The sequence below is a fragment of the Oncorhynchus keta genome, chromosome 19 (genome assembly GCF_023373465.1).
Source record: "Oncorhynchus keta strain PuntledgeMale-10-30-2019 chromosome 19, Oket_V2, whole genome shotgun sequence".
Lineage (NCBI taxonomy): Eukaryota > Metazoa > Chordata > Actinopteri > Salmoniformes > Salmonidae > Oncorhynchus > Oncorhynchus keta.
The window spans coordinates 24,080,378-24,098,743 of NC_068439.1; the positions used below are offsets into that span (position 1 = coordinate 24,080,378).

The window sequence follows — 18,366 nt, forward strand, 5'->3', positions numbered from 1 at the left end:
TGGTTGTATGAACCATTGAGGTGTGATTGCAGCCAATGTAACCCAAATAGAGGACATGAGGCACAAACGGGAGTTGATATTCCGCCTGATACATAACAGCTGCGCCTTTCACATTAGTGAACACTTCAACGCTTGACGACACTGCGCAAACATTTAATGAGGAATACAATCATCATCAAATCCGGCGTTAACTCTCATTCATCAGGGAGCTTTTTACTGGTGTTTCTTTACATTTACCCGTGATATTCTATGCATGATGTCCGTACATGCACTGCGTAAAAGTGCAAGCTCCAGCTGCAGTAACATGGCACCAGCATCACTTCCCCTTACATCTTCATTTCTGCCTGCATCTCCGACGCATTGATGGAGGATGACGATTTGGAGTAGCTAGCGGAATAAATCATTTACATATTTGAAATGCCGGCATTCTCGTGTGCCTTTCCTGGCTGTCGCAGGAATCTCCTGGTAATAGTTTTAGTTGTGTTCGTGGGCATTGGATTACCTATTGAAGCCTCTGCCCCTGCATATCAATCGCATGGGACTGAAGGCTCACATTTAACTAATATAACAAATACTAAAAAGGCATTTCCTGTACTTGCCGTAAATTACGAACACGTACGAAAGCCTTTTGAGATCGCGCTATGGATCCTCCTCGCCTTATTGATGAAACTTGGTGAGTATCAGCCTTTGCTTTTGTCACGATGTTAACGTGATACATTGGGAATGCCCACTGCTGCATTAATTGATATGGATTAATATGACACAGTATAAACCCCTCAACGTCAGAATGCGTCATGCATCATGACACTGCAGCTGTCTGCTCAGGGGGTATGATAACTTGATTGAAAGCTTCAGACCCGTTTAGACAGGGACATTATTGCAATACTCTACAACTCGTCAATTCAGACAGGAATGTAATGTTATAAACATACTACAGTTCCTGCCAAGAAGTTTGGACACATGAGTTAGACTTGCCGACCTTGTTCCTAATCGCGAAATTGGTGGTAGAAGTGGGATGATACTATAAACGTTTATAAGCGCGGAAATCGACCCTGCCGCACGAACATGCTTTTGCGGCACAGTCGATAGCGCGCCGGACCTCGGGCTAGAAGGTCGAGGGTTCGAGACCTGCGCCCTGCCTGTTTTTACACAGTATTATGGGCACAACGTTCTCTGGTTCTTTGTGGCACAGGATTGGGCTTGGAAGCCATACTATTACCAATAAGTAAAAGTTGCTGCAGCCATACCCATTGTCCCAGCCCTACTTTTGATCATGAGACACTGCATCTTACCATGGACTTTATAAGCAATTGTCCCTCTCACCAGTCACCACTAGAAATAGATGCAGAAGTTCCATGAGATTAGTGTAATGAAGACTTGGGGATTAAATACTGCACGATTTGGCAAACATTTGAGTTGGAAATTCTGAGAGTGAGGAGAGCAGTTGTTATCATGACCTGCCAGAGTTAAAGGGATGTAGGGGGTCGCTAGGGGTGTAGCTAGTTCTGCATGTATTTCCTGTGACTGTACTTTCACTTTTAAAATAGGCTATTGTTAATCTCAGAAAAAGACATGCACACTACACAAATATTTCATATTGTATTTCGTATACACATAGCATTGTGTCCCAAATTGCACCATATTCTCTATATAGGGAATAGGGTGCCATTTGGGACACACCCTATTAAGGGATCTTCCGTGTACATGTTGTCATTTCTGAGTCAGCTTGCCGAGATAGTGATTGGCCGTGGGGCTTTCCCCTCCCTGTCTATCATTGGCCCAGCCCAATAAGTGAAGCTGATTTGGACTTATCTGCTGCAGCAGCAGCTCTCTCCTCAAGGCCAGCCTGCTCTTCTGTACTCTGTGATAACAGAAAGAGGAAAGGAGCTGGTGGGGGCTGATGCATACAGTGGCACATACAGCAGTATACCAATTTCAAACAGTGTTCTAGTCCTGAAATATTTACACTATAAATATATCCCAATATCCTTATCCTTCAGTTATTGTTATAATGAATGGCGTGTCTCTTGGGGGATACATACTGTTGATGAGTTTTAATGTCACGCGCACAAGTACAGTGAAATGCCTTTCTTGCAAGAACTTCTTGTGAGTTATGTAGGGTTTTTGTGCTTCACGCCCTTGGCCCATCCCAGATGTAATAAATTATAACATTCCAGGACTCAGACATACATTAGGCGGAGACCCTTGAGGTACTGGAGTGGTACTATGGTTCTCCTGTTTGTATCCACTTGCCCTAAGAAATGTACAGTGCCTTGCGAAAGTATTCGGCCCCCTTGAACTTTGCGACCTTTTGCCACATTTCAGGCTTCAAACATAAAGATCTAAAACTGTATTTTTTTGTGAAGAATCAACAAGTGGGACACAATCATGAAGTGGAACAACATTTATTGGATATTTCAAACTTTTTTAACAAATCAAAAACTGAAAAATTGGGCGTGCAAAATTATTCAGCCCCCTTAAGTTAATACTTTGTAGCGCCACCTTTTGCTGCGATTACAGCTGTAAGTCGCTTGGGGTATGTCTCTATCAGTTTTGCACATCGAGAGACTGACATTTTTCCCCATTCCTCCTTGCAAAACAGCTCGAGCTCAGTGAGGTTGGATGGAGAGCATTTGTGAACAGCAGTTTTCAGTTCTTTCCACAGATTCTCGATTGGATTCAGGTATGGACTTTGACTTGGCCATTTTAACACCTGGATATGTTTATTTTTTAACCATTCCATTGTAGATTTTGCTTTATGTTTTGGATCATTGTCTTGTTGGAAGACAAATCTCCGTCCCAGTCTCAGGTCTTTTGCAGACTCCATGAGGTTTTCTTACAGAATGGTCCTGTATTTGGCTCTATTCATTTCCCATCAATTTTAACCATCTTCCCTGTCCCTGCTGAAGAAAAGCAGGCCCAAACCATGATGCTGCCACCACCATGTTTGACAGTGGGGATGGTGTGTTCAGGGTGATGAGCTGTGTTGCTTTTACGCCAAACATAACGTTTTGCATTGTTGCCAAAAAGTTCAATTTTGGTTTCATCTGATCAGAGCACCTTCTTCCACATGTTTGGTGTGTCTCCCAGGGGGCTTGTGGCAAACTTTAAACAACACTTTTTATGGATATCTTTAAGAAATGGCTTTCTTCTTGCCACTCTTCCATAAAGGCCAGATTTGTGCAATATACGACTGATTGTTGTCCTATGGACAGAGTCTCCCACCTCAGCTGTAGATCTCTGCAGTTCATCCAGAGTGATCATGGGCCTCTTGGCTTCATCTCTGATCAGTCTTCTCCTTGTATGAGCTGAAAGTTTAGAGGGACGGCCAGGTCTTGGTAGATTTGCAGTGGTCTGATACTCCTTCCATTTCAATATTATCGCTTGCACAGTGCTCCTTGGGATGTTTAAAGTTTGGGAAATATTTTTGTATCCAAATCCGTCATTAAACTTCTTCACAACAGTATCTCGGACCTGCCTGGTGTGTTCCTTGTTCTTCATGATGCTCTCTGCGCTTTTAACGGACCTCTGAGACTATCACAGTGCAGGTGCATTTATACGGAGACTTGATTACACACAGGTGGATTGTATTTATCATCATTAGTCATTTAGGTCAACATTGGATCATTCAGAGATCCTCACTGAACTTCTGGAGAGAGTTTGCTGCATTGAAAGTAAAGGGGCTGAATAATTTTCAACGCCCAATTTTTCAGTTTTTGATTTGTTAAAAAAGTTTGAAATATCCAATAAATGTCATTCCACTTCATGATTGTGTCCCACTTGTTGTTGATTCTTCACAAAAAAATACAGTTTTATATCTTTATATTTGAAGCCTGAAATGTGGCAAAAAGTCGCAAAGTTCAAGGGGGCCGAATACTTTCGCAAGGCACTGTATATCTGGGTTTAAGTTATCTGCAGTTGCAGCACCAGCATGGTTGACCTATGACTGGCAACTTGTGCAGTAGCATCCTGTGTGTTGCCTGAAATAGCGGTCTAAAAAAAGGCCTTTTTCATTTTTTATGAGAGCTTAGACTGTCAGACATTGATGCACAACTAACTGTTTAGAGCATTTCATTCATCCAATAATTAAGTGGTTATATGTGTACAAGGGAACAACGTTGGTTTTAGAAGTGGGGGGGACGTAAATGTATTTTTTATATATATATATATACACACATACTTTTTTATCCAGTCGGGTAAACACTCCAAACAGCCTACTCAACCGCTAGGGGGTGCAATTTCAGAATGTGGGGGGAGTTAAGTTGCACCTCTGTACGTGTATACTGTAAACTTAAAATAACTACATCTACTTCTACAGGCAGTTTGTTTTATACAATGTATTGCACATCTGAAGGCAATTGCAACAGAGGCTATATCAACATAGGGAGGAAATTGCACACATTCTTGCCTGGACACAGCAATGTCATAGTAATGAACCCACTGCCTTCTACTGACCTAGAACCGTATTCATAAATAAAAAACGAAAAGATCTAGGATCAGCTTTGCCTTTTAGATCATAATGAATAGGATTACATAAACGGGGGACCTGATCCTAGATAAGCACTCCTACTCTGACACTTTATGAATACGGTCCCTGGTGTACGGCAGACAGATATGTCTCTATAATAACATTAACTACCTCGTCTCCCCATTTAGGTTTCCATCTGATTCCGCGTCTGTCTGCCGTGGTCCCAGAGAGCTGCCTGCTGATCGTGGTGGGGCTGCTAGTGGGGGGGCTCATCAAGGTGATTGGAGAAGAGCCCCCAGTACTGGATTCCCAGCTCTTCTTCCTGTGCCTCCTCCCTCCCATCATCCTTGATGCTGGCTACTTCCTGCCGATCCGTCCCTTCACAGAGAATGTGGGCACCATCTTGGTGTTTGCGGTGATAGGTAACTAAGCACTGACTGCTAAGCACTTTATCCCTCCAATGCAATTTGTATACAGATGTATTTTCTACTTTCATATTATCATATTTATATCATATAGTTAAACTGCCACAAACACATTTCCTAGCCTGGTCTCAGATCTGTTTGTGCTATAATGTCAAACTCCTTGTCATGCCATGGTTAGTGAACTACTACTACTACCCTTGTGAAAATTGTCATTTGTATACAATAATTTAGCCTTTGCTGGTATTGATACCATGTAATGTCACTTTAGTGAAATAAACCATTGTCCGAAATCTAGCTTGCCTACTAACTTAAACTGCATACTGTGTATACTAATCATACTACATACTGTTTAGAACGTACTGTTTAAAAACTAATGCAGGCAGCAATAAATATCAGCATACTAAGCTCCTCCTACTGAGAATGCCTCATCTAATGCGCAATTGTGTTGATTCCCGCAATTTGTTCATTTTGGTGCGGCGCATCCCCTCAGCTGATTATCAGCTGTTGTCAAACACATGTGGGTCTCGAAAGACCATTCTCTTCCTCAATATTGTGCAGCGAATTCTACTAGATGAAAAGCCAAAATGAGCTGGCATTTAAAGTGTTCAAAATTTCACATACTATAAAAGTATGTTTTTCCTTCATACCCAAAATGCCTACTATTTAGAATGCAAGTACAGGTATTAGGACACGGCCATTCTCTTTCTAGGTACCCTGTGGAACGCCTTCTTTATGGGGGGCTTGCTGTACGCCTTGTGCCAGATCGAGAGCGTCGGTCTGAGCGGAGTTGACCTGCTGGCCTGCCTGCTCTTCGGCTCCATCGTGTCGGCCGTGGACCCCGTGGCCGTGCTGGCTGTGTTTGAAGAGATCCAGATCAACGAGTTGGTTCACATCCTGGTGTTTGGGGAGTCCCTTCTCAATGATGCTGTCACAGTGGTGAGTGTTAAGAGTTTTCCAACCAAGGTGCATGAATTGAGTAGAAAACTGTGCTTCCAAGAGGAAATTCAGAAACTATTTATGGGCAGTGGATTGATAAAACCAGCGTGCTTCGGCCCTTCGCCTTCATCGGGGTCATTTGTCACAGTGGGGACAAATCAAATTTGAGGCCAAATTTTATTTGGGGTGATACTGTTAGTTCACGCAGTTGCTGCATTTCTCTTTCTGTGTACAATGTTTGCTTGTTTCCATCAACTCAAGTTAACATGACAGGAGCTGTTTTGTTACTTTATTCCAATGCCAGCTGTGTAAATTTAGTGTTCATTTCCAGACCCGTGGCTAACGCCACCAGCCACCCCGCTTAACAGGCAGCCAGTGTTCTCACAGCTGAGGAGAATGAGCATAATCCATTTTCTATTAACCATGATGGAGCACTTTCCTCTCTGCTAGCGGCTAACTGTAAGGTACACAATATATACAAAAGTATGTGGACACCCCTTCAAATTTTGGGATTTGGCTATTTCAGCCACACTCGTTGTTGACAGGTATATAAAATTGAGCACACCGCCATGCAATCTCCATAGACAAACATTGGCAGTAGAATGATCTTACTGGTGAGCTCAGTGACTTTCAACATGGCACCGCCATAGGATGCAACCTTTACAACAAGTCAGTTAGTTAAACTTCTGCCCTGCTAGAGCTGCCCCGGTCAATTGTAAGTGCTGTTATTGTGAAGTGAAAACGTCTAGGAGCAACAACGGCTCAGCCGCAAAGTGGTAGACTACACAAGCTCACAGAACGGGATCGGCAAGTGCTGAAGTGTGTAGCGCATAAAAATCATCTGTCCTCGTTTGCAACACTCACTACGAGTTCCATGTGCAATGCCTAGCATCGGCTGGAGGGGTGTAAAGCTTGACGCCTTTGGTCTCTGGAGCAGTGGAAACACGTTCTCTGGAGTGATGAATCACGCTTCACCATCTGGTAGTCCGACGAACGAAGCGTTCTCCTGGCATCCACCAAACCCAGATATCTGCCCAAATGCATAGTGCTAACTGTAAAGTGCTTCCAACTTTGTGGCAACAGTTTGGGGAAGGCCCTTTCCTGTTTCAGCATGACAATGCCCCCATGCACAAAGCGAGGTCCATACAGAAAATGGTTTGTTGAGATTGTTGTGGAAGTACTGGCCTACACAGCCCGGACCTCAACCCCATCGAACACCTTTGGCATGAATTAGAACACCAACTGTGAACCAGGCCTAATCGCCCAACATCAGTGCCCGACCTCACTAATGCTCTTGTAGCTGAATGGAAGCAAGTCCCCGCAGAAATGTTCCAACATCTAGTGGAAAGCCTTCCCAGAAGAGTGGAGGCTGTTATAGCAGCAAAGGGGGGGGAAGAACTCCATATTAATGCCCATGATTTTGGAGTGAGATGTTCGACGAGCAGGTGTCCACATACTTTTGGTCATATAGTGTAGATGGCATTTGACTGTGGCTCACTCACCGGCTCACTGTATGCGTAAACATCTATTAATAGCAGTTTAGGTGCTTTTGGCAGGTGTAGATATTACTCAGCCAAATGGTTCTGACTATGCCAAACCGGACCACTGATTCAGCTATCACCCAAACAGGATGTTGGTTTAATGGAGCAGTAAAGCAATGGGAGGGTATTTACTGCCTGGCGGTGATAATGGCCTCAGTGTTCCAAAAGACTGAAGAGCTGAGAGGGGCTGATGCCAGCTAGGGTGCATCCCAAATGGCACCTTATTCCCTACATAGTTTAACTACTACTAGTCAAAAGTAGTTCACTATATACTAGGACTAGGGTACCATTTGTGACTCGGACCCTAGTATCTTGAGCTTGTCTGAAGGATACCATATAGATAGTCCACATGTTGTTTGCGTACCATGTATAATCATGTTACCATTCAACCAATAGGTAACGTGAAGCAAATGGATAATGTGTCTCAGCATATAACACGGGTGTAGGGATATACTGGTGTAGTGGTTAGAGGACCCTTGGCTTGAAATCAAGCCTGATCAAGGATAACGTGAAGCAGAATCAAATCGACAACTATAGCTAAATCTAGTTGATTGAATATGGCTATTTCCTGGACATATAGTCAGGGTGCCATTTGGGATACAATCTAGTGTCCCAAATGGCACACTATCCCTTATGTAGGGTGCCATTTGGGACTCACAAACACATCTCTGCGAATTTCCACTGACCCCTCCTTCGTCCCCCCATGCAGGTTCTGTACAACCTGTTTGAGGAGTTCTCCAAAGTGGGGACGGTCACTGTATTGGATGTGTTCCTAGGCGTGGTGTGTTTCTTCGTGGTGTCCCTAGGAGGGGTCCTGGTGGGGGCCATATACGGCTTCTTGGCAGCCTTCACCTCTCGTTTCACCTCTCACACCCGCGTCATCGAACCCCTTTTCGTCTTCCTATACAGCTACATGGCCTACCTTTCCTCCGAGATGTTCCATCTCTCTGGTATCATGGCGTAAGTAGCTATTTGACAGAGAACAGATGTGTATTGATTTGGGAGATGGGACATTAAGGAGACGGGACACCATTCGGTTGGCTTCAGTATGTTACATGGAGCATTATGGTTACTGTAGTACATCATGCTATAAGTTGAACTGACAAATGAACATGAAGTCACAATGAAAATTGTCTTGTACTACCTTCCGTAGTTTGATAGCATGTGGGGTTGTGATGCGGCCCTATGTGGAGGCCAACATATCCCACAAGTCCTACACCACCATCAAGTACTTCCTGAAGATGTGGAGCAGCGTGAGCGAGACACTCATCTTCATCTTCCTGGGCGTGTCCACGGTGGCAGGGCCGCATGCCTGGAACTGGACCTTCGTCATCACCACCGTCATCCTCTGTCTGGTGTCAAGAGTACTGGGTCAGTATTATGCAAAATGCTAAGTCTTTAAAGATTTCCATAAAAGTTAGTGAAACAGATGACATAAATGTGGAATAAAATGTTAAAAAAACAAAATGTAAATACACTAACGTTAAAGTATAACTTTTTTAATCCGTTTCATTTATACTTGGGGAAAAATGTATTTATTTTATCTGTCTGTGTATTACAGGTGTGATTGGCCTTACATTCATCATAAACAAATTCCGTATTGTCAAGTTGACCAAAAAGGACCAGTTCATTGTGGCCTACGGTGGCCTGCGAGGGGCCATAGCTTTCTCCCTGGGATACCTGCTGTCAAATAGTCACCAAATGAGGAACTTGTTCCTGACGGCAATCATCACTGTCATTTTCTTTACTGTGTTTGTGCAGGTGAGGCAGATAATCTGAATGATGCTCTAAAGCAGTGCTTCCCAACACCTCCAGTAACCCCAACAGTACACTTTTTTTTGTGAAAGTCACCCAGTAAAATACTACTTGAGTGAAAGTCTAAAAGTATTTGGGTCTAAATGTACTTAAGTATGAAAGGTAAATGTAATTTCTAAAATATACTTAAGTATCAAAAGTATAAGTATAAATAATATACAATTCCTTATATGAAGCAAACCAATTTTCTCCCATTTTTATTTATTTATGGATAACCAGGGGCATACTCCAAAGCATTTGTGTTTAGTGAGTCTGCCAGATCAGAGGCAGCAAGTATGACCAGGGATATTCTCCTGATAAGTGTATGAATTGGACAATTTTCCTGTCCTGCTAAGCATTTCAAAATGTAATGAGTACTTTTGGGTGTCAGGGAAAATGTATTGAGTAAAAAGAAAATTATTTTCTTTAGGAATGTAATGAAGTAAAAGTTTTCAAAAATAGAAATTGTGAAGTACAAATGACTTGAGTAGTACTTTTCTTTAAGTACTTTACCTCACTGCTGTTGGAGGTACTGGAGTTGGGAAACACTGCCCTAAAGCGTAGGTGTCTAACTCATTCCATGTGGAGTCGAGTGTCTGGAGGTTTTTGATCATCCATTGTTCTTGATTGAGCAATTAAGGTTACTGATTAGTTAGGAACTTCCCACACCTGGTTGTCTGGGTGTTGAAATTCAAGGAAATAACAAAAATCAACAGATGTTTGCCCCTCCATGGAATAAGTTTTGACACCCCTGCTCTGAAGTTCAAACATTCCTTGACTTTGCTCCAAAATGTTACTGTAAATCTCTGAAAAAGTGAAATGGAACACTTTGACCTGCTTGTTTAGACAAGGTTCACTTTACAACTAACTACTGCTTTTCTGGGTGTTTTCAGGGTATGACAATCAGGCCCTTGGTTGAGCTACTTGCTGTGAAGAAGAAGAAGGAGAGCAAGCCTTCCATCAATGAGGAGATTCACACAGAGGTAATCTCGGAATCCCAGAACCAAAATCTTGCGTAGCAGCATCACCTATTTATGTTACGTACAGTTGAAGTCGGAAGTTTACATACACCTTAGCCAAATACATTTAAACTCAGTTTTTTGTAAATCCTGACATTTAATTATTGTAAAAATTCCCTGTCTTAGGTCAGTTAGATCACCACTTTATTTTAAAATGTGAAATGTCAGAATAACAGTAGAGAATGATTTATTTCAGCTTTTATTTCTTTCATCACATTCCCAGTGGGTCAGAAGTTTACATACGCTCAATTAGGTTTTGGTAGCATTGCCTTTAAATTCTTTAACTTGGGTCAAATGTTTCGGGTAGCCTTCCACAAGCTTCCCACTAAGTTGGGTGAATTGTGGGCCATTCCTCCTGACAGAGCTGGTGTAACTGAGTCAGGTTTGTAGGCCTCCTTGCTCGCGCACACTTTTCAGTTCTGCCACACAACATTTCTATGGGATTGAGGTCAGGGCTTAGTGATGGCCACTCCAATACCTTGAATTTGTTGTCCTTAAGCCATTTTGCCACAAATTTGGAAGTATGCTTATGGTCATTGTCCATTTGGAAGACCCATTTGCAACCAAGCTTTAACTTCCTGACTGATGTCTTGAGATGTTGCTTCAATATATCCACATAATTTTCCTCCCTCGTGATGCCATCTATTTTGTGAAGTGCACCAATCCCTCCTGCAGCAAAGCACCCCCACAACCTGATGCTGCCACCCCCGTGCTTCGTGGTTGGTATGGAGTTATTTGGCTTGCAAGCCTCCCCCTTTGTCCTCCAAACATAACGAAGTTCATTATGGCCAAACGGTTCTATTTTTGTTTCATCAGACCAGAGGACATTTCTCCAAAAAGTATGATCTTTGTCCGCATGTGCAGTTGCAAACCGTAGTCTGGATTTTTTTCTGAGGTCTTGGCTGATTTTTTTAAATTTTTTTAGATTTTCCCATGATGTCAAGCAAAGAGACGCTGAGTTTGAAGGTAGACCTTGAAATATATCCACAGGTACACCTCCAATTGACACAAATTATATCAATTAGCCGATCAGAAGTTTCTAAAGCCATGACATAATTTTCTGGAATTTTCCAAGCTGTTTAAAGGCACATTCAACTTAGTGTATGTAAACTTCTAACCCACTGGAATTGTGATACAGTGAAATAATCTGTCAACAATTGTTGGAAAATGACATGGCTTGCACAAAGTAGATGTCCTAACCGACTTGCCAAAACTGTAGTTTGTTAACAAGAAATTTCTGGAGTGGTTGAAAAACAAGTTTTAATGACTACAACCTAAGTGTATGTAAACTTCCGACTTCAACCGTACATCTGTCCACTAGATATTACACATGGGTGACAAGCAGTATTATTATACTGTAGTATGGGTCCTTACATATTACACTAAATTAAATGCATGGTTAATCAGAGACTTTGTAAACACCTAATTTTCTCTCTTAGTTCCTGGACCATCTCCTCACAGGAGTTGAGGGTGTCTGTGGACATTATGGGCATTATCACTGGAAGGAGAAGTATGGATCCCATGCCACTGTGAAATAAACATATTAAAAGGATTGATATCGTTTTGGGGAATAAATCAGCCATTTTATTCTTCACATGAACTCTTCCTCTTTATCTCTATTTCGATCCCTCTCTCCATCCATCTCCTTTTCGTTCTGTTTTTCCCTCTTTCCATTCCTCTACTCCTCATATCAGGCTTAACCGCTTCAACAAGACCTACGTGAAGAGGTGGCTTATAGCGGGCGAGAACTTTAAGGAGCCTGAGTTGATCGCCTTCTACCGCAAGATGGAGCTGAAGCAGGCTATTATGATGGTGGAGAGTGGCCAGCTGCCCTCAGTTCTGCCCTCCACCATCTCCATGCAGTAAGTATTGCCTCCTATTTCTGTTTAGGATATACTTATTTTTAACCCCTGGAGTGCAACCTGTCCTTTGTACATATCATCTGTGCAGTAAGAGTAAGGGCCCATTACTGTCCAAATCCGTTCCTCTCCACCAGAGGCCACTGTTGGCTTAAGCTTAAATCATAGTCTACAGACGCTAGGACCCGATCGTCCAGCGTCCCATTGTGACATAGCTACGCAGCTTTCAGACCACCATCTGCGGTGGACACACAGCCTGAATGCGCACCTCCCCACAATTCCCAACCAACGTGTCTCTGGTACACATCCTCTATCCATTTGTGTTGAATGTGTTGACAGTTGAAGAAATAGCTTGAGCTGCACTGAGAATTTGAAAAGTTTTAAAGGCAACAGTCCAATGTTCTAGAACACTGCTGTGTGTACATGTACACATGTGGTACTCTGTTAGATCCTTAACCTAGTCCCAGATCTGTCATGCGGTGTGACAGGAGTTGGCAAGACCGTACAAACCGACCTTGAACTAGGCTACAAGTGACCTGTCTGTTCGTGACTGTGGTGTGATGGCAATTTTGGTCATATCTTTGATCTGTGTCTCCCAAGGAACATCCAGCCCAGAGCGATTCCACGGGTCTCTAAGAAACGGGAGGAAGAGATCAGAAGGATCCTGAGGGCCAACCTGCAGAACAACAAGCAAAAAGTCAGTTATAATAAAGGAATTTGGTTGAAATTGAATGTCTGAAGGGGGATTAGGTTTGCCACCTGAGGAAGATAGAAAAACAGAATATGCACACAGTCATACCCGCCATGCCTCTTTTTTTAGAGTAACGTATGATGTCTCTTTATGTGCAGACAGCTCTGTTACAGTTTCTCTTAGCTATTATCCCCGGGCACCAAGCAACACCATTTTCACATCCAGTTCCTTGTTTCCCCAGATGCGCAGCAGATCCTACAGCAGACACACTCTGTTTGATGCCGATGAGGAGGACAACGTGAGCGAGGTGCGCCTACGGAAGACGAAGATGGAGATGGAGAGGAGGGTCAGTGTGATGGAGAGGAGGGTAAGTGTGATGGAGAGGGAGGGTAAGTGTGATGGAGAGGGAGGGTAAGTGTGATGGAGAGGGAGGGTAAGTGTGATGGAGAGGGAGGGTAAGTGTGATGGAGAGGGAGGGTAAGTGTGATGGAGAGGGAGGGTAAGTGTGATGGAGAGGGAGGGTAAGTGTGATGGAGAGGGAGGGTAAGTGTGATGGAGAGGGAGGGTAAGTGTGATGGAGAGGGAGGGTAAGTGTGATGGAGAGGGAGGGTAAGTGTGATGGAGAGGGAGGGTAAGTGTGATGGAGAGGGAGGGTCGGTGTGATGGAGAGGGAGGGTCGGTGTGATGGAGAGGGAGGGTCAGTGTTTGGAATAGACCCCAGTCCAGTGTTCTTTCTTGACCACGGCTATGTCTCCAACCTTGCAGAGATTTTGCCTCATTGCAATAATGAAGCATATTGACGTTGTAACAATATTGTTTCTGCAGATGAGCCACTACCTCACTGTTCCAGCCAACCGGGAGTCACCTCGGCCTGGAGTCAGGCGAGTCAGGTTTGAATCAGGTCTGTCAGTCTAACACACCTGGGTCGTATTCATCAGGGCACACCGCAGCACAATATTGTAGAATGAAAACAAGTATTTCTTATTGGACTGAGTTCAGATAGTACCTCCCTGTTTCTGACAATTTTCTTCTGTTTTGTGCCTTGTTGCTTCTGTCTGTCACTGAAACGGTTATAATTCCTAAAAAACGTGCCCCTGTATATATCCATATTATGTTGTTATATTCAATATAAATATGCAGTAAAAAGAGTTCAGATTTGTAACGTAAGTGTTGATAACAGACCTGGGATAACTAGTTCTAATTATGCTGTGTGGAAAGTAACCATTTTTTTGAGGGAAACAAATAGTTACTTCAAATATACAGATTCCCAAAAATGACTACTTTTCTAAATGTAGCAATGAGCTGAGTTTTTGTAACTACTGTACACAAGGAATAGTGATTTACTTATTCCACTTATGTAATACCTCCATTATTGTGCAATTATAAAGCAATTTCCAAAGTTAGGTATCAACAATGTTGCTATTGTAATAATCAAAGTTACTACACATGTATAAGAAGTTGATGTCAAGTGTTACTCTACCTTACGTCTCACTCATTATGAACATATATTTGTTTGTCATTTTGGAGCTGAAAAATTGGTCTACTGTAATGTTGAGATTCGATGTCCCTCGTATTCAACTCGAGGCTATAGGCAGTATTAAGATTCATATTTAAGAGCCCTCTAAACCATGTGTTATTGATCATATATTTAGACTATTTCAACTAACTGTTGTAGTTTTTTGGTTCTTAATCAAATACTTGGGAAGCCACCAAATAAAGAATTTTAAATAATGTTCAATAATATTCAAATAGATTTTTATTATTTGGTTTTCTGAGATGTATTCAAAATACTTCCAAATATTATTGGTTTTTCTGAAACCTGTATTTGAATATCAAAGAGACTAGTTGCCTTTTAGTTAACTATATTTGACTACCTTGAGTATTTGAAAAGTAGGTATTTTAAAATAAACTACAAAATACAACTATTTGCGGGCCAGCTCTGGTTAATAATACCTTCTTTCTTCAAGACAACCAGGTTTTCAGTGCTGACAGTTTCCCTACTGTCCACTTTGAGCAGCCTTCCCCTCCCAGCACACCTGACGCTGTCAGCCTAGAGGAGGAGGTACCCAAGAGGCCTAGCCTGAAAGCAGACATAAAAGGACCCAGGGGTAATGTGTCAGACAACCACCAGGGCGAGCTGGACTACCAGAGACTAGCACGATGTCTTAGTGACCCCGGTCCCAATAAAGACAAGGAAGACGACGATCCCTTCATGTCCTGTTAAAGAACATCTTTTAAACTATAGCGCTTCAAATGAGGAGAATAATCGGATTCCACTATTTCAGAAGCTCCTTAATTCTCCTCTGGCACTTACTTGTATGAGATGGAGATTTTTCTATGGCAACATCTCAAAGTATCTCATGTATCGAAGGACATTTCTAATTTATCTCTGTGCCGTTGTTGTTGTATTTCTCATGTCCTTGTTCTTTGGTATTTTTGATGTAATATAATGTGAATAATTTGCCAAAGGTTCACGTACCAATTTTTCAATATCATGAAATCATGAGTCAAGATTTGTGTTTCAGATATTTTTTAAATGTTTTTTCGTTATGTAAAATCACAGCTTCCTTTTAGAGAGAGAAATGTAGGTGTTTGTCAGCACTTCTGTCTTAATACGTTTTCACATGATAGTGCTTCTCATTCACTTTATTCGCATGAATATTAAATATGTTTTCTCAGGGACTGCATCACAGGGTAGCTGGCCAACTACCCTTAGCAGCCAGAAAACACACTCCTGGTAACTATATAAATACAATTGCAATTTCCAGTATGTCTTTTGACTGGATAAAAAGCCTTTTCATTGGAAGCAAGTAGCAAAATAGATTGCATATCACTCAAAGTAATCGCACTCATGCCTTGTCTCCACTGTATTTGGGTCTGAAGCTGTCAAAATCCATTTAGACTTATATGATTGTCTAAAAAAAGGAAGTTGCCAAGTTGAATAATTTTTTATAAGAAAGACAATGCAGGCCTATTTGAAATGGGTTGAATTGTTAGCAGTTTGTACTGAGAGGTAAAACAAGCTTTACAGATAATATGCATCAGAAATTAAGATGACTTCATGACTGAGTTTAACAATAAAGTGCTCATAAAATACTAATATTTTGTTGGACATTAAGTGAGATGTGGTAAAATAAAGATATACTGCCATCAGGGGTCAGTATGTAGCCAAAGCCTGAAATTGATGAGAGAGAGAAAGGGCCAGTTGCCAGGACCACAAATACAAATTTCATCTAGACACTGTTGCCCTAGAGCACACAAACTATACTGACCTAAACATCAGCGTCACAAGTAACTTCCACAAAGCTGCGAGCATGTGCTATTAAAAATAACATACAATTTGACATATCAATTAGGATCTGGCAAAAAATGCTTGGATCAGTAATAGAACTCATTGCCCTTCATGGTTCGGCAGTCTGGGGTCTCACCAACCAAGAATTCACAAAATGGGACAAACACCAAATTGAGACTAAAATATCCTGTGTGTACAACGTAAAACACCAAATAAATGCATGCAGAGCAGACCGATACACTCTATCAAAATTCAGAAAAGAGCCGTTAAATTCTACAACCACCTAAAAGGAAGCGATTCCCAAACCTACAGAGAGATGAACCTGGAGAAGAGCCCCCTAAGCAAGCTGGTCCTGGGGCTCCGTTCACAAACACACCCCACAGAGCCCCAGGACAGCAACAAAATTAGACCCAACCATATGAGAAAACAAAAAGATAATTACTTGACAAATTGGAAATAATTTACCAAAAAACAGAGCAAACTAGAATGTTATTTGGCCCTAAACAGAGAATACACAGTGGCAGAATACCTGACCACTGTGACTGACACAAAATTAAGGAAAGCTTTGCCTATGTACAGATTCAGTGAGCATAGCCTTGGTATTGAGAAAGGCCGCCATAGGCAGACCTGGCTCTCAAGATAAGACAGGCTATGTGCACACTGCCCACAAAATTAGGTGGAAACTGAGCTGCACTTTCTAACCTCCTGTCAGGGATTTCCTCTGCTTCCGAAGAGGAGAGGTGAAAAGCATCAGAGGACCAATATGCGGCATGGTCAGTGTCCATGATTCTTTTTAATACGTTAAGGTACACATGAACAACTGACTACAAGAAATGTGGAAAAAACCCAATCAGTCCTATCTGGTGCAGAGACAGGAACAATCACCAACAAACACACAGTGAAACCCAGGCTACCTAAGTATGATTCTCAATCAGAGACAACTAATGACACCTGCCTCTGATTGAGAACCATACTAGGCCGAAACATAGATATACCCCAAAACATAGAAAAACAAACAGACTGCCCACCCAACTCACGCCCTGACCATATTAAATAATGACAAAACAAAGGAAATAAAGGTCAGAACGTGACACCTCCTGCGAAATGTATGACCATACTAGACATTTCCCCCATAAATAAAAAAAATAAAAAGATTACACATACCCACAAATTGAAAACTAACCCAATTTTGATAAAATCCCATATCTATTTGGTGAAATACTACAGTGTGCCATCACAGCAGCAAGATATGTGACCTGTTGCCACAAGAAAAGGGCAACCAGTGAAGAACAAACACCATTTTAAATACAACTCATGTTTATTGATTTTCCCTTTTGTACTTTTACCTATAGTTACCTTTTGTAACTATTTGCACATATGACATTTGAAATGTCTTTATTCTTTTGGAACTTTTGTGAGTGTAATGTTTAATTGTTTATTGTACTTTTGTTTATTATCTACTTCATTTGCTTTGGCATTGTTAACATATGTTTCCCATGCCAATAAAGACCTTAAATTGAAGTGAAATTAAGAGTGGGTTAGTGAGAGAAAGACGGTGAGTAAGTGACATTTTATTGGAGGGCCCCACCCTCCCGCCTTGCTAGCTAAACATTTGTGCAGCCCTCCTCTTGACAGCAGAGAGAAGTTTAAGAGTTCATTTCCTGTAATTCAACATATTTTTCCATAGGCATTAGAGAAAATGTTGCAGTTTTAAAGCAAGTTTGCTGCAATTCTACACTTTTTGCCATGGGGCAGAGAGAAGATTTTGCAATTGTATTACTATACTGAACAAAAATATAAATGCACCATGCAAAATTAATTGATATTACTGAGTTACAGTTCATATGAGGAAATCAGTCAATTTAAATAAATTCATTAGGCCCTAATCTATTGATTTCCCATGATTGGGAATTCAGATATGCATCTGTTGGTCACAGATACCTTACAAAATGGGTCTCACAATGGGACCTCAGGATCTCGTCACGGTATTTTTGTGCATCAAATTGCCATTGCTAAAATGCAATTGTGTTCGTTGTCCGTAGCTTATGCCTGCCATTACCATATCCCCACTGTCACCATGGGGGCACTCTGTTCACAAAGTTGACGTCAGCAAACTGCTCACCCACATGACGCCATACATGTGGTCTGCGGTTGTGAGGCCGGTTGGACGTACTGCCAAATTCTCCAAAACAATGTTGGAGGCGGCTTATGGTAGAGAAATTAACATTAAATTATCTGGCAACAGCTCTGGTGGACATTCCTGCAGTCAGCATGCCAATTGCACGCTTCCTCAAAACTTGAAACATATGTGGCATTGTGTTGTGTGACAAACTGCACATTT

At 41.8% G+C, this 18,366-nt stretch overlaps 1 protein-coding gene across 2 annotated transcripts; it reads left to right on the top strand.

Annotated features, from left to right (window-relative positions):
• The first annotated feature begins 8 nt into the window (after window positions 1-8).
• slc9a1b (solute carrier family 9 member A1b) lies at window positions 9-17,546 on the top strand. Of its 2 annotated transcripts, none has more exons than XM_052470064.1 (13): window positions 9-673; window positions 4,657-4,890; window positions 5,603-5,829; window positions 8,080-8,330; window positions 8,524-8,741; window positions 8,932-9,131; window positions 10,058-10,147; window positions 11,623-11,693; window positions 11,878-12,045; window positions 12,643-12,739; window positions 12,975-13,100; window positions 13,559-13,634; window positions 14,709-14,866. In XM_052470064.1, exons 1-13 carry the CDS (start codon window positions 418-420, stop codon window positions 14,720-14,722), a joined length of 2,028 nt encoding a protein of 675 aa, XP_052326024.1. In that variant the 5' UTR covers window positions 9-417; the 3' UTR covers window positions 14,723-14,866. The 2 variants fall into 2 exon arrangements, with proteins under 2 accessions (XP_052326024.1, XP_052326023.1); XM_052470063.1 differs by having other exon boundaries at window positions 10-673; window positions 14,701-17,546.
• Window positions 17,547-18,366: the final 820 nt, after the last annotated feature.

Coding starts and splice junctions, on each gene's coding strand:
- slc9a1b (XM_052470063.1), top strand. CDS start 418: ATGCCGGCATTCTCGTGTGCCTTTCCTGGCTGTCGCAGGAATCTCCTG. Junction 12,740..12,974: donor TGCAGAACAACAAGCAAAAA/GTCAGTTATAAT, acceptor TTGTTTCCCCAG/ATGCGCAGCAGATCCTACAG. Junction 13,101..13,558: donor TCAGTGTGATGGAGAGGAGG/GTAAGTGTGATG, acceptor TTGTTTCTGCAG/ATGAGCCACTACCTCACTGT.